Source organism: Sinocyclocheilus anshuiensis, unplaced genomic scaffold (genome assembly GCF_001515605.1).
Source record: "Sinocyclocheilus anshuiensis isolate Anshui unplaced genomic scaffold, SAMN03320099.WGS_v1.1 scaffold838, whole genome shotgun sequence".
In the NCBI taxonomy this organism is placed as follows: Eukaryota; Metazoa; Chordata; class Actinopteri; order Cypriniformes; family Cyprinidae; genus Sinocyclocheilus; species Sinocyclocheilus anshuiensis.
Genome location: NW_015539915.1, coordinates 483,247 through 499,607, shown reverse-complemented (window position 1 = coordinate 499,607; position 16,361 = coordinate 483,247). Strand labels below are relative to the sequence as shown.

Genomic DNA, 16,361 nt, shown 5'->3' with positions numbered 1-16,361 from the left:
CAAACCGAACCGGTGGATTTGGTCAGACGTACTTTTAAACACATTTTAGTTTTGCTAGTGAAAATTCACAAATTCACACTCTGATTACATAGAGCAGCAGCAGGAAGCGCATGAGGTTGTCATGGGAACCGGATACACTGCACGCGAATTACAGCTGCGCTTCTATTTTGCCACACTAAACAACACGTTTAACACGTTTAAAATGCACAATAAACATGTCTGTCAAACGATCTCAAAGGAGGCTTTTATTAAGGAGTGAATGGAGTGAATTACTCATCCACTGTTTTTAAAACAGACATTTGTTGGACTTGATTCAAGTTATGCACAATGAGGTGCACACTTTTTATTTAGTCTTACTGAATAGACGATAAACAGTTTATATCTAAAATCTATTTAAAGGTTGTGTTCTGTGAAAATTAAATAACATTTGGATGTAAATGGTCGGCATAAAAGTAGTGTGCGGCTAAACCAGATTTCTCTGCAGTTCGTGTATGTTGTTAAAAACGCGGAACATCATTTTATTCCACACAACAGGCAAGCATTACCGTTAAGTCTATTATCCACCAAAATGCAGATTCGTCATGTGACAATTCTTACGCAAATGAGATTGAGGGAGACGTTAAGTTTGTTTTGATTTATTAATTTACTTACAATAACAATTTAAAATGTATTAACTTTTACGTATTAATTTTTACATGTATTATTAACTGCATTATATGCATTTTTACTTCATAGAAATAAATAGAAATAAATATTAATAAAATTCTTAAATCGCTATGGGGGAGCCAGGCCAAGCTACACCCATGGTAGTACGGTCTATGCAAATGTGACGCTGACGCCAACGGGTGAAATGCCCGCTCAGCTGTGAACTCATCATAGGTAATGCTGCGTTCAAGTCCTCCTGGGACGTTCGTACTTACGAGTTGACAAGTCGTAATTACGACGTCAGGTGCGTTCAGGTCAGTTTAGTCGGCACAAGATGGCGGTGTACCTTCTTTTAATAAATTACAAGAAAATACAACAGGGTCTGTTAACTGCTTATAGAAAATGAAGAGCAAAGAATTCGCATCAGGTGTGTTTTGCGTTTTTAATATTTTTAAAACATGCAACATGGCAAATCAAAAGATTTTTCACCTATAAGTGCAAAAATGATAGCATTTTTTAACTTGGATTTCATTAACTAGCTGCGTAACAAGAACATGACCAATTTAAGTTTATAGGACAACTAAACTATCAATTTAAACAAAAATTTACCGTCAACTACAGATGTTGCATCCATCGATTCCGCCATGTTTCTCATTGACACGACCCCAACTCGGAAACTCGGGGCTTAAAGAACATTTCGAGTTTCCCACTCATAAAAACGACTTTGTGGTGGAGTTCATGTGCGTTCAACTCGTAAATACGATCTATCCGACATGACTTGACCGCACCATAAGTCGCAATGGCAATGCACCGGCGTTAGAGTTTATCTGAGGATAGTGTAAGAAGGATTCAACAGATCACACGCAACTGCAGCGCTTCTGTGAATGGAGAAAACGTAATAAAACTACAGGCTTACATAAAAAGGAATATAAGCATATACACAAAATATATTTCACTTAAATCATTGACAGATTAACAAAACGAAAGAAGAAAATGTGCTGAGTTACGGTTCATTGTAACGCGTTCCAAAGTTCTCGGAAAGGAAAACAAGACAGCTGAAAGTAGTTTTCTTTATTTTGCAAAAGCTTTACAGTTTTATTTATTTTGCAAAAGCTTGACAGTTTTGAATAATGTCTTGCTTCTATCTGTATAACCAACCAGCGTTGGTATGACCATCGTGCCGGCACCTCACGCGCACACACAACATATTTTTGCGACATTGCAGCCTGTTCAATATCAAAATAAAATACAGTTAAAGAAACTAATAAAAAGTTACATTGCTCCGTTGTACAAAATTTGTTGCGTTCAGCGTGACCAGCACCTTAAGGCCCGTTCACACCAAGGATGATAACTATAAAGATAACGAATAAGATATAGTTCTAAAAATCGTTCTCAATATTAAAGAATAGCTACTACCACAACTATAACGATAAAGACAAAGAGAAACGATATAGTTGGAATCACTTTCAAAACGATTTTTCTCCAGCTGATGAACGATAAAAAATTGACAGCCAATCAGAATCCATCCTGCTGTAACGAGCTCGAGAATTTAAAGCGGCAGACGTGCGTGCACTTAGAATAAACAGACGATATCGTTCACTGGTGTGAACGCTAATATCGTTATCTTTATAGTTATCTTTATAGTTAATCGTTCTTGGTGTGAACGGGGCTTTACTGTGCTGATATAGCCGATGTGAAGGATGATGTTTTAAGTCGATGAAAGTGCAAAACCTAGCCTATAATAAATAATATTTTAGCATCCAGATACATTGCGAATATGGAAACATTTGGATTTGTGCCGAATGAGCGAGGTAGGCATCAGTTTCACCTTAAATTAATTTGTTTTTGGATTGACGTTTTTATAGCCTAAACGCATAGCCTTAACTTTAGAGGATTTGTTGTGGAGAGAAACTAATAACTGTGTTTATAATGTTTGTAAACATTTTGCTTTAGCCTACCGGCATTTTAGCCTACCTTATTTATGAATGTAGACATCTGAATGTCTGAGCCTATACGCGACTTATGTTTTTTTTCACTCTCAAAACGCAATCTTATATAAGTAGCATTTTTTTTAACAATGCAGCAAACATTTTTAAATATCTTAAAAATACTTTAATGTCTTAAAAGTGTTGATAGATTTTTTCTTTTGTTTAGTAGCCTACATTTGGCCAAAATCTAGAAAAGATGATGCTATATTGGCTGTGACTAAGCGCAGCGGGTTATAGGCTAACGTTACCAGATAATTTTTCTTTTTCTTTTTGAGTAAAGAAAACGCTGTACTTTATTATTATTATTATTATAGGCAAATACATTTTTTTTTAAAAATAATGTTATTAACCAGTATTTCTTCTACCTGAACCGGTTTCGGAATGGTAATAATACAGAGGAACGCAGGAACATAAACATTAAACTATCGATTCTGCTCGGTGTGAACCGATTAAATTTGTTTTTTTCGTTTTCAAGCCCTGCTGCAAACGAATCTGATTGGGTGTTCGAAACCCTTTTGGGGCTGACTGTTTGCTTGTCATTTTGCGAGTGATGAAATCGGATCAGTTTGTTTGTAGTCAATATCCAGTGTATCTACATTGGTTGCTGTAGTAATGATGTAAGCATCAGCACAATGTCAAGATACTCAAACAACAACTGTCAGTGAAGTCAGTGTGGAAAGAGAGGAAAACTTTGCCAATTTGTATCACGATATATAGCTGCAATGCTGAATATAAGTAACATACTGTGTCCAGAATTGCTGATTCTTTGAATTATTCACTACATAGCATAATTCAAAAAGAAGGTTATTATAGTTTAGAAGTTTTCATTTTGTTATATATTTTCAGTTTATTTTGTTTTTATTCTTTATTCGAAAAATTAATTTATGGCCATTTTTATTTTATTTTAGTTAGTTTTGTAAACATGAAAATGTACTGTATTTAATGTTCACTTTTTTCCCAGTTATGATAGTTTTTATTTTTATTTATTTAGAAACATTCAAAACAAATTCAAATTAAATTTCAAACCACATATGAATATATTGTGGAACAAATTTGTAAACATCAAAAAGAAGCAACTGTGCAAGCATTTTTTCAATTTTTCAAATCATGTCTAATTTATTAAAATCATGAAACTTACTGTAAACAATTTAACATCAATTTATTAAAAGTTTAACAAAAATTACATGTTTAGGGCCCTATGAAATGTTTTATTTTTTTCCAACCTTATGTTTATTGTTATCAAATTCTGTGTTTTAGCATTTCTAATTATTTGAAAGCATAAAAACAAGTTTCATTTATTCCTACAATAGCCTTATGATTTTTCCCCTCAGAAATTCTGTTGTGTATTTACATTTTTTAAGGCATTCATTTATTAAGGCATACATAAGGCAAAATTTGAAGGCATTTAATTTATCTTTTAATTAATGAAAATTAAACAAATTAAATGTTTTGGAAAATAAACGGTATTTAATATTACAATTAAAACATTGAAGAAATATTGTATGATTATTCCTTAAAAATGAGGTTTTAACAATTTTAGTAGTAGTAGTAGTACTACTAAATGTATTTCTGCCACAAAGTCTTCAAATGAAACCAAACTTTTATTTTGATGGGTTGCCGTGAATACCTTTACATTTCTGTGTGTATATAGGTGCGTTCGACTTGAACCATGGCTACAGACTGCGGTCAACAAAAGTAGCCGTTTGCAGTCAGGGATGGAGTTGAAAACGGAGCCGTCAAGCCGGTAAACATCAAAAAGAAGCAACTGTGCAAGCATTTTTTCAATTTTTCAAATCATGTCTAATTTATTAAAATCATGAAACTTACTGTAAACAATTTAACATCAATTTATTAAAAGTTTAACAAAAATTACATGTTTAGGGCCCTATGAAATGTTTTATTTTTTTCCAACCTTATGTTTATTGTTATCAAATTCTGTGTTTTAGCATTTCTAATTATTTGAAAGCATAAAAACAAGTTTCATTTATTCCTACAATAGCCTTATGATTTTTCCCCTCAGAAATTCTGTTGTGTATTTACATTTTTTAAGGCATTCATTTATTAAGGCATACATAAGGCAAAATTTGAAGGCATTTAATTTATCTTTTAATTAATGAAAATTAAACAAATTAAATGTTTTGGAAAATAAACGGTATTTAATATTACAATTAAAACATTGAAGAAATATTGTATGATTATTCCTTAAAAATGAGGTTTTAACAATTTTAGTAGTAGTAGTAGTACTACTAAATGTATTTCTGCCACAAAGTCTTCAAATGAAACCAAACTTTTATTTTGATGGGTTGCCGTGAATACCTTTACATTTCTGTGTGTATATAGGTGCGTTCGACTTGAACCATGGCTACAGACTGCGGTCAACAAAAGTAGCCGTTTGCAGTCAGGGATGGAGTTGAAAACGGAGCCGTCAAGCCGGACACTTTCTGCTCCCGTTAGTGACACTCACGCGGTGTTTGCATAGTCCATCACAGATGAAGTGAATAAAATGCAATATTTGTCAAATACACAGACGTTTCAGAAATGTTTTCATGAGCAACAGAAACACTTTTTATATACTGCTTAATACAGCGACATCTTTTCAAGAATTAAGTTCAACATAATCATATACTCTTTAAAAACGAATAAAGTGGGGGTATATATGCTTTTATCAGTGTTTTATGATAAACGTTACTCAATATAACAGTGCGAATACAGTAAAAAAGCTTTTACTGTTCTAAAAACACAGATTTGTGGCCATTACTGGAATTGAAAAGGTTAGAATAAACCCGAAACACACGTGATTGTTGTCATGCGGGGAATCTGGCCAATCGTGAAACAGCTGTGTCGTCATCAGTGGTCCTGCAGTCGCTCTGGAGAAACTGCGGCGGCTGAGACAGCCGGCTGCTCTCGAAACGCTCTTCGGGGCGGAACTCCGCTGTGCGCGATACAGAGAGTGCGATCATGTAATGTAGAGACCGAAATGACATTCCGTCGTGTAAATAAGATAAATAACATAAGGCTATTTAGTTTGTTTAATAAAAGAACAAGGTATAGACGTGTTCTATAGGAAAGGTAACTTTAAATGACTTTAAGTGATCTGGCGCTATAGAGAAAATAAAATTAAATAAAATTAACTTGACCTTCAAGGGGGGGCCCCCTAATATAATGGCAGGGGAAACACTGGCATAGACCTAACAATATGCAAATGAATTGACATAACATGGAACTGTAGATATTGTATTAATATTAGCCATATTATTGTATGACAGATGAATGTGTACCAACTTACCATGCACAACCTTTGACATCAACAACTACAAATATTGGAAGCATTTTCTCTCCCATTTCTCCAAGTTGATAAGCTTGTTTATGTATTATTAAGAGATGTAATTTATTATTTCTCTTATGGTGATTTATGGTATTACAGAAAGACCCTCTCCCCTGGAGACCTCAGTATGGGAAAGATGTCGATGAGGACATGCTCGCCCAGACTTGGAGACCTTCCGCGACCCAGTCCAGGACCTGAGATGCTGCTAAACGGGAATTGAGGCGGGCTGAAAACACCAGTTTCCTCATGTTCTAATTCCACAGGTTCATGCCAAGAATCCACCATCCTCCTTAGGTAGAAGGTAGAGTTGCCCTTATAGGAGTCAATCGAGGCAGCGAGACGCAGCCGAAAGCCTTCTGTATTCATGTGTTCTCTTCATAAGAGCTAGCTATGCCCTGTAATTGTAATCACTCATCATCTGTTCAGAGTCTGTTTGTTTTTCTTAATCACTGCTTGTGGATGAATGTTCACTTTGAGTCACAACTCCACCTCAGGTAACTCTCGATGTCAGCCAATCAGAACTCTCTCCAAGCCAGGAAACCAATTACCCATGTCCCGTAACTCTGTACAGAAGAGACGGTTCTCACTAGCTTTTAGCACACTGAAGAAACCATAATCTACTGTATGATGATTATATAGCAGACTCTTCCAATATATATTTAGAATAACCAAGGTGCTTGGAATCTATAGTACATGCATTAATTATTATTATTATTAATATTATTGCAGTGTTAGCCACTGAAATGTTTTGTGCATTTATTGTTTGTTGGGCATCATTGTTTGAAACAGCCATTCATTGATCATTGTTTAAATGTATGTGTGTGGATTATGCTATATGTCTGGTATCTCTAAGAGACATTTTACAGGTATTCAATATTTTGTAGAAATATCCAAAAGAAACAGTTCACCCAAAAATGAAGGTTCTGTCATTCTGTCATCACCATAAACACAGCGTTAAAGTGGGCCATACGACTTGCGTTATTATGTTATTACGTTATTACGTTATAAGTTATTTCCAAGTCTTATGAAGCCTCATAATAATTTTGCATGTGGAATTTATGTAGTTAATCACTACATTGTTCGAGTCCGAGTCCAGGCCTGAATAATTTCGGCAAGTCAAGACCAGAAGTGTTGAGTCTGAGATAAGACGAACACCAGATAATGGTCGAGTCTGGGTCAAGACCAAGCCCAGAAGAGGGTCAAGTCTGTGTTAGAGTCGAAAAAGCAACCAGAAGAGGTGCTGAGTCCAAGTCAATACAGACACCAGAAGAAGGTCAAGTCTGAGTCAAGACAGAGACCAAAAGAAGGCCGAGTCTGAGTCAAGACAGAGACCAGAAGAAGGCCCAGTCCACGTCAAGACAGAGACCAGAAGAGTGTTGAGTCTGAGTCAAGACAGAGACCAGAAGAAGGCTCAGTCCGAGTCAAGACAGAGACCAGAAGAAGGCTCAGTCCGAGTCAAGACAGAGACCAGAAGAGAGATGAGTCTGAGTCCAGACTGAGACCAGAAGAAGATTGAGTCTGAGTCTAGACAGAGACCAGAAGAGAGATGAGTCTGAGTCTAGACTGAGAGCAGAAGAGGATTGAGTCTGAGTCAAGACAGAGACCAGAAGAATGTCAAGTCCAAGTCAAGACTGAGACCAGAAGAGGATTGAGTCTGAGTCAAGACAGAGACCAGAAGAAAGCCCAGTCCAAGTCAAGACAGAGACCAGAAGAGTATTGAGTCTGAGTCAAGACAGAGACCAAAAGAAGGCCGAGTCTGAATCAAGACAGAGACCAAAAGAAGGCCGAGTCTGAGTCTAGACTGAGACCAGAAGAGTGTTGAGTCTGAGTCAAGACAAAGATCAGAAGAGTGTTGAGTCTGAGTCAAGACAAAGATCAGAAGAGTGTTGAGTCTGAGTCAAGATAGAGACCAGAAGAAGGCCCAGTCTGAGTCAAGACAGAGACCAGAAGAGTGTTGAGTCTGAGTCAAGACAGAGACCAAAAGAAGGCAGAGTCTGAGTCAAGACAGAGACCATCAGAGACCAGAAGAAGGCTCAGTCCGAGTCAAGACAGAGACCAGAAGAGTGTTGAGTCTGAGTCTAGACTGAGACCAGAAGAGGATTGAGTCTGAGTTAAGACAGAGACCAGAAGAAAGCCCAGTCCAAGTCAAGACAGAGACCAGAAGAGCATTGAGTCTGAGTCAAGACAGAGACCAAAAGAAGTCTGAGTCAAGACAGAGACCAGAAGAAGGCCCAGTCCGAGTCAAGACAGAGACCAGAAGAGTGTTGACTTTGAGTCAAGACAGAGACCAGAAGAGGATTGAGTCTGAGTCTAGACTGAGTCAAGACCAAGACCATGAATATATGGTCTAAAACTTGGACTTGTGTACTACAACAAAGTCATTTTTGGGTGAGCTGTATCTATTAGCTATAAGCAACAAACAGCCCAATAGAATTTCACAGTTCAGTCTTGTTTGAGGATGTGGAATTGTTTAGTGTGTATGAAATGCCTAATCCAGTGACAGTTCCTGTCTGTTGTTTAGAATAGTCAAAAGGTCACTTCGGTTTTTATTTTTGCTGTTGTTGCTTCCTGTAATTTCAGTTTGAAGAGTACAGATGATTAGAGTTTAGGGTTCTTTAGTTTCCAAAATTCTTGTTTTCCCTTATTTTATTACAAAACATTGCTAACTTCCATGAAGTTGTTGGGATATTTTGTATCAGTTTTTAATTGTTTGGTCAGCATTTTGAAAGTACAATCAACCCTACAGTATCTACAAACCATCACATGTTTTTGAGGATTATTTCCTGCTTGATTAAGAGTAAATAGAGGGAAAATAATCACAGTAACTCCAAGATTGCTGGTGTTTTCATGTAGTTTTGTGCACTGTAGTGTTCCTGAAAGGAAATGAAAACTGTGTAACAGCGCATAGAAAAACTCTCCCATTTAAAATAGCATTTCAGTATCTAATTTATGACAGGATTGTTTTTTTGTTTAATACTTTTCTCCGGTCACTGATTTCTCTTTTGTTAAATGTATTGCCTGGACCAGTTAAGTGTGTGTATATGTTTGAATTAGTGTATGAATGTGCATATTGTCTTAAGCCTGAACAAAATATGAATATGAATGCATTATCACTTAAGACTGTTAATCACGGTTTTACTTATGTGGTATTAGTGTTTTTCCACTTAAAATGAAAAATGTGGAGTGAATCTTCCTGGTCTCGGCTCAAGTGCTGTCTCATTAAATCTCATTTTGCCTCCTGCAGTTGAAGCGTTTTTCGACAGGCGATGTTACAGCTGCACCTTCCAGCAAAGACATTTTTTTGCGAAATGCTTTTTGAATGATATACAGAAATTTTGAATGGTTGAGTCCTAGTGTGTTTAAGCATAACTTGTTGATTTAGTGCACATGTAAGGATTTTTGCCTTTATTTTTGGTTTATCTTCTATTTGTTGGGCCTCATCTGATATGAGACTTTGAAAAATGGCGCTGGGTTGGTAACGATACGAGTTTCCGCTCTAAGTTTCTCTCTAGCTATCAAATTGCCTTTAAAATGTCACTTTTCCTATATTATCACCCGTTGCGATGCAGCAAAGCCTTATTAGTACGTTTGACTCGTTTATCTGCCCAGCTCAGCCCTGTATCATGCATGCTGCCTTTGGCAAAGAGGTTCTTTGGCAAAGGAAGTATGATTGTGTAGTTGTGTCACACAACACCCCAGTGCTGTGAATGTCCTGCACTGTATCTTGCATTTTACTCACTTCCTATAGCACTTACTGTCTGCTTGTATGGATTAATATCAGGATTATGATTGTTATTGTTTTATATCCATAGTTCTGTAGTTTTTTTTCCCCCTTGGAAATGTCAGTTTTGTTTGCATTTAAATTTTACAAATTTGCTTAGCTGTAATAATGGGGCAGGACGTGTTTGGTTGTGATGATGCTTGTTTTTGTCCTGTATGCAACTGCAAAAACGAACTGATGTGTTGGATATTTTTACGTCTGTATTAGACATTTTATTTGCAAATCTATTGTTCGATTCAATTGTAAATGAATAGAAGATGGGCATCCGTCATTTTATACAACCAGAGCCATCATTAGATGGACACACTGCACATTTTTATTATATATAATCAGATATATGAGGCTATTTATGGTCACAGAGAGAGAGTCTAAAAGTCAGGAATATCTTTTGATGAAATAATAGTAGAAATTATTTATATTGCATATTGTTTCTTTTTAAATACCACCGGGCAAAGATTTCCCTTTTGCTTGTGGCAATGCAAGGAAGAATATATAGAAATGTAGCCAACGCACAGTCGATTCTTACTGGTTGTTTGTTTGTTATTGCTCTTGTAGCTTGGCTAAGCTTGGCTCTGATATGTAGGGCAAGCTGGTGAGATGAATCTAAAGGTCATGACATGTAGTTGCATGCCAAGATAATAAACACAGTTACATCATCACTTGAGTGTTCAGACTCTTTCTTATACCCCCAGGATGCAGTTTTATGAATAAGCATGACATCTGCTGGTGTACGGTGGTATGGCACGTGACGGTGGGCTACTTAACTGGAGAATATATATATATATATATATATTTAACAATACACTAGCCTCAGAATGTTGTAAATCAAAAGATTGTAATAGTGTATTTTAATACTAGATTACAGTTAGTAGGAAATACATGCTAATCAGTCAGAGGAAGATTTTGCTCCAAACCGCATACTGCTTCATGTTCCTATATCTGCATTATACCATACCACCAAATACCACTTGTATAGACCTTAACCAGTTTAGACACCATAATGAATTTATTCATTATCATTTTCACAACCCAAAACTTTTAAAGCTGTTTTATCTCCTGAAAGTATTTTTTTTTTCTCAGAAAGATGTTTCATCTGAACAATTGGTTGTTAAACAAAAGTAAAATCTATTGAACACACTGTACTTCTATCACTCACAGCCTTATTTTTATTCCTGTCTAGTAAAAATATGGCTCTACCCTGACTAAGGTCTATTGTAGTATACAGCGGTTCTTCTTTGGAATGTTCTATACTGACATTCTACTTTTTTTTCTACAGTAGGCCTACGTGTATACAACATGCTCAACTTGCATTTACTATCATCTCTGATTTTTAACTGCTCTTTTTTTTGCCTTATTACTTAATTGGACTGCCAAATGTTTCAAAATGTTATGCAAAATAGATAAAAAATGTGAAATTGTGTTTATTTTCTAAATTATAATCAGATCTGCTCTTTTCAGGTAAACATGCAACATAATTTAAAATGACAACAGTGAAGCATACTACTGTTTGAAATGTTTTTCTTCCACAACTTTCTAAACATGCTCTAGCAGTATGCAGAATGTAGTACATACTGCGCAGAAAGCAGTACGCTAGTATTCGATTCCATTCCGAAGAATGCCAACGAGTGCGGCGGCGCATGCGCAGTTCGTGCGGGGTTTGGTTTGTGTTTACAGCAGCACTGTTGCTGGCTAACGTTCATCGCTGTTATGTCAAGCCTCTCTGGAATAAAAAGCTTTTGTGGAAACAGGTAGGATGAGTGGCAACGATGCACACCTCCGTGTTTTTACTTATTCTACACGTCCGTTTCGCTATTCAGAAGTTTAGTCGTTTTAGGAGGAAGATATAACACAATATATGCAGATTTGGATTTGAGGCTAGCATGCTACAGTGTGTTAGCCCGTTAAAGGCCGTGTGCTGATCTCTGCTTCACTGCATGACACAAAACCTGCAAAGATCTGCTGTCTGCACAGCGCACATCCCCATCTTTGTGACAGATTCTGTTTTAAACAAAGAAAAATCGAAAAAAAAAAACAAGGACGTTGTTTGTGTGTTACTGTCTAAGCATATATAAGATATAATTAGAGGATTTGCTCGCCTCTCATGGTAGAAATGCATCATCCGCAATAGATGCAAACATAGCTGCATTAACGTTACTAAATGTTATCGCATGTGTAACGATCCTGAATCTAGTTGGATGTGTTTTGATGGTCATGTGTTTGACTGTACTAGCTAGTGATTCTGAACCGAATCATGTAACGCTAAATCCGCCAAAAACATCTGACTGTTTGTTCAGTGACTCTTTCTGCAGTTCAGGTTGTTACGCCAATAGGTGGCGTCAAGTGACTGTCTTTCTATGTGTAATAAGCAAGTCATTGAATCATGCATTCAAGTAATTCCTGAGTGTTATAATTTTCCTTTATTATGACAACAAAGTATGTTATTGTTTCTCCAATTATCTGTCAGGACTAAGAGCCACAGTAAGTATTTGTTCAGTTCCCTTTCAGACTCAAAACGACCTGTTTAGTGAAGGGGAGGTGTTCATTTAGTAAGTCAACCAATAAAATGCTCAGTCATAAACAGCGGTCGAATGCTATTGGCTCGTGGAATAGCCAGTCTTTTAAGGTGTGGTCAAATTACCGGTCCATTTTCTGTTGTCAATAGTGTATAGGGATGGGCGATACCACTTATTTTGTTTTCGATACGATATCGATATTTTTCAAGGCAGTATCGTCGATATTGATACCGATTCGATACTTCTGAACTAAACTTTTAAATTATGAAATTTATGAAATTATTAAATTACTAAGAGTAAAATGGGTAATGATACGCACTTAACTTTGTTTAAAACGCATTTTAACATTCAATACGCCTTAATTGTAACTTATTAGGTTATATTTTTGTTTACACATGGTTCAAATATGTTTTTTGTTTACACATGATTCAAATCTACAGATACTACAGTTGAACTATGGTCACTTTAGTAAAACCATGGTTCATTTTCATAAGGGACTTTGCATGCATAAAATGCAACCTTTTTATTCTGACAGTGTATGATTTCTATTAACATTACAGAATAGAACATGATCAATATTATCTTTCAACGTTCAATTTAAATAACTGTTATTGCACAAACTATGGTATTATATAATGATGATATATGATAATAACTCTGTCCTTCTGTCCTCTAATAAGCATTGTTCAGGGCTGCCGTTCCCAAAAGCTTTAATGCTTTCTTATGATACTTTTGGGAAACGCAGCCCTGTTTGAATGCACTGTCAGAAGTGAGTGAACACTCTCTGTGATTGATTGGTTCTGTCTTGCAACATTTGCGTGTGTTCAGATGAGCAGGAAAATAGTTATATCCTACACAATTACTCGCTAACAAAGGTTATTCGTCCAATTCAATGCATATTGTACGCATTATTATATATATATATATATATATATATATATATATATATATTTTGTTAAATTAACAAAATTACTGGTAAATAAAACACACCTTAGTATCAATATTTTTTGTTTGAGTATCGATACTTTCGATACTCGCGTCAGTATCGATATATCGATACTTAGGATCGATACGCCCATCCCTAATAGTGTAGCAAAGTTTGAAGCTCAGCTCACACAGAAGTCACTTTTTAAAACCAAGCAGGTTAGCGCCACTTGAATATTAGTGAAATCTGCATGGTGAAATTGTTTGCTCTTTTGCACGGGTTCCTATTGAAATGAACTTTTTTAATTTGTAACTGTACCTCAAGGCTGAAAAGCTGGTATTCACTTCAAACGGGAAAGAGCAGTCAGTGAGAATGATTCATTAATCAAAAAAAAAAAAAAGATTAATTGATTGAAAACAATAAGATCACTAATTGTAACACCACCTTATTCCTCCAACTCAGAGGCGGATATACCCATTACTTACTGCCAGCAGTGAGTTCAGCTCTCATAAACGCACATTCATGTTGCTAACATGATTTCAGATTGCATAACAGTTGTCTTTGGAGGAACTATGTTTCTGGTACGAACAGCCACACCTTAAGATTTAACCCAGACTGGTAGCTTTGTTTTTTTCCCCCGACAGGTGAAATAACGTATTTATTTAATCTATTGTTTTAATAATTACTCAGCCATTCATTTTAAAGTGAGCAACGCAACAAAAAGCCTAGCCTGAAAGCAGTTTGACATAGACCACAGCTGTACTGTTGCAGAAAATATATTTATTTTTGTTGAAAGTTTTTAGTTATTGTTATTATTAATTCTAGTTATGTTATTATTTATAATTTTCTGTTTAATATATAGTTATATAATAGTAAACCACAAGTCTGTGTGCATACACACACACACACATCATTAAGAATTTTTGTATTTTGAAATAAGCACAAGATATATTTGATAAAAAGTTGGTAAAAACAGTAATATTGCGAAATATTAATACAATATCAGATAAATGTTTTTTATTTGATTATATTGTAAAATGTAATTGATTCCTGTGATACAAAGCTACATTTTCAGCATAATTTCTCCATTCTTAATATATTCTATCATATCAATTGTGAAAACTGTGCTACGTTCTCATTTAAAAGTTTGTGGTAAATGAAAAAATAGAAATATTTTTATTCAGCAAGAACATGTTAATTTGATCAAAAGTGATGATAAAAACATTTATAATACAAAAGATTTGTATTTTAAGTAAATGGTCATCAAAGACAAAAAGTCCTAAAAAATGTCTCAAATGAAAATTCAGCTTTTAAATAACATTTTAAAATATATTAAAATAGAAAATGGTTATTTTTAATATTAATGTAACAATATTTTGCAATAATTCTATATTTTTGATAAAATAAATGCAGCCTTGGTGAGCACAAGAGACTTCTTTCAAAAACATTAAAAAATCGTCATGATCCCAAACTTTTGACCGGTAGTGTCTGTGTATCTTGTGTATATATACACATATATGAACAGTTTCATTGGTTGAAAAACCTAATAGTAGACTGTAAGCATTATAAATACGTTATAATTCCCATGCGCTTGTGTTCCTCAACAATAAACATGCTCCTCAGTGGATGTTATGTTGCCAAGGCAGTGATGGCGAAAAGCTCAAGGGTCTTTGTCTTCATCTGGAAAAAATAACTGACTTGCAGCACCACTGCTTCCATATGCACATATTGGACATCATGTTGAATCGTTTCCCAAAACACATGGGATCACGTGAGTTGAGTGATGTGTGAGCAGAGGGCAGGCAGAAAGGCCCAGTGGCTGACCATGTGTTTAACGGCACAATGACAGATGCTTCTCATCTCGGGGGTATGTGAGACAGCTGGCCCATGTGCAACCGCACCCTGACTCCATATCACTGACAGAGACCACATGCTTCATTCAGACATTTGAACTACCACTACAAACCCGTCTTGATGGTCTTTTTTTTTTTGCTTATTCAATGTTTTATGGAAGCTTGTTTCCACCACAGGATAAAAAAAAAAGAAAATAATAATAAAAAAAGGTAATTGTGACTTTTATCTCGTAGTTCGGACTTTATATCTCACTGTTTGTTCGTTTTTTTCATTGCAATTCTTTTGCGAGATGTAAGCTCACAATTGCAAGAAAAAAGCCTGAATTCTTAGATAAAAAGTCTTAATGATATTTTTTTAGTTTGTATTCCTCACGGGGAAAAAAAACAATTGCAAGATGTAAATTCACAATTCTGAGAAAAAAGTCAGAATTGTGAGAAATAAACTCAAGCAAGAAAGTAAGTCGGAGTTCACATCGTGCAATACTGAATTTATTGAAAAGTCTGTGCAAAAAAAAAACCTGATTTGCAAGATGTAAACTCAGAATTGTGAGAAAGTTCAAAATTGCGAGAAAAAAGTCCGAATTGAGAGCTAAAAACTCGTAATTACATGATTGTTTTGTATTCTGTGCTAAAAAAACAGAATTAAAAGTGTTTTTCTATTGTTGCATAAACAGGCTTCCTGCTGATTAGTACAGCTAGGCAAATACCCTCATATTGGTGATTTAGCTGCAGGTGCAGCTGTAAAGGTTATTGATGCAGACTACGCTCACTGCTCACTAAATATGTATTACTAGCTGTTTCCGTGTATTATTACCCTCTTTCTTTCTCGTACTGCCTTTCCTTATTTTGCTTTATCTCTTACTGTTTTATTTCTAGAGTCTGTGTCAACAAAGCTTTATTTTCTAGGGCTGTCAAAATGGCTGAAAAACTAAATCCGAATTTTGTACTTAAATATGATCAAAATTTGAATTATATTCAAATTTAAAATGCATAATTTCAGTTAGGGTGAAGAAAAGCTTTTGGCTTCTCTTCTGAGGCCACAAGAGGGAGAATCGAGCAAAATAATACTAATGCACGTCTATTCAAAGCATAAGATAAAATGACTATCTGTGAAAAAACTGCATAATGTTTAAAATAATGTTTATAAACCAATTATAATTAATTAAGTTGCTTAAACAACTTTAAACAAAACAGCATCATGTATGTATGCATAGTTTAAAGGGGTCATAAGATGCGATTTCAATTTTTCTTTTCTCTTTGGAGTGTTACAAGCTCTTGGTGCATAAAGAAGATCTGTAAAGTTGCAAAGACTAAAGTCTCAAATCCAAAGA

At 35.4% G+C, this 16,361-nt stretch overlaps 2 protein-coding genes across 4 annotated transcripts in view; both read left to right on the top strand.

Moving 5' to 3' along the window:
* Window positions 1-10,398, top strand: part of LOC107686479 (roquin-2-like) — a 30,051-nt gene extending 19,653 nt beyond the window's left edge. Inside the window, exon 19 of the mRNA XM_016483517.1 lies at window positions 6,058-10,398. Within this exon, the coding sequence (XP_016339003.1) occupies window positions 6,058-6,178 (121 nt within the window). The 3' untranslated portion in view covers window positions 6,179-10,398. The remainder of the gene's footprint in view (window positions 1-6,057) is intronic.
* Window positions 10,399-11,412: 1,014 nt separating this feature from the next.
* rabgap1 (RAB GTPase activating protein 1) overlaps window positions 11,413-16,361 on the top strand; it is a 102,680-nt gene continuing 97,731 nt past the window's right edge. For 2 of the 3 annotated variants that reach the window (XM_016483397.1, XM_016483395.1), the window contains exon 1: window positions 11,413-11,487. The gene's annotated coding sequence lies outside the window, so the exon portion shown is untranslated. The remainder of the gene's footprint in view (window positions 11,488-16,361) is intronic. The other variant, XM_016483398.1, reaches the window with a different exon arrangement.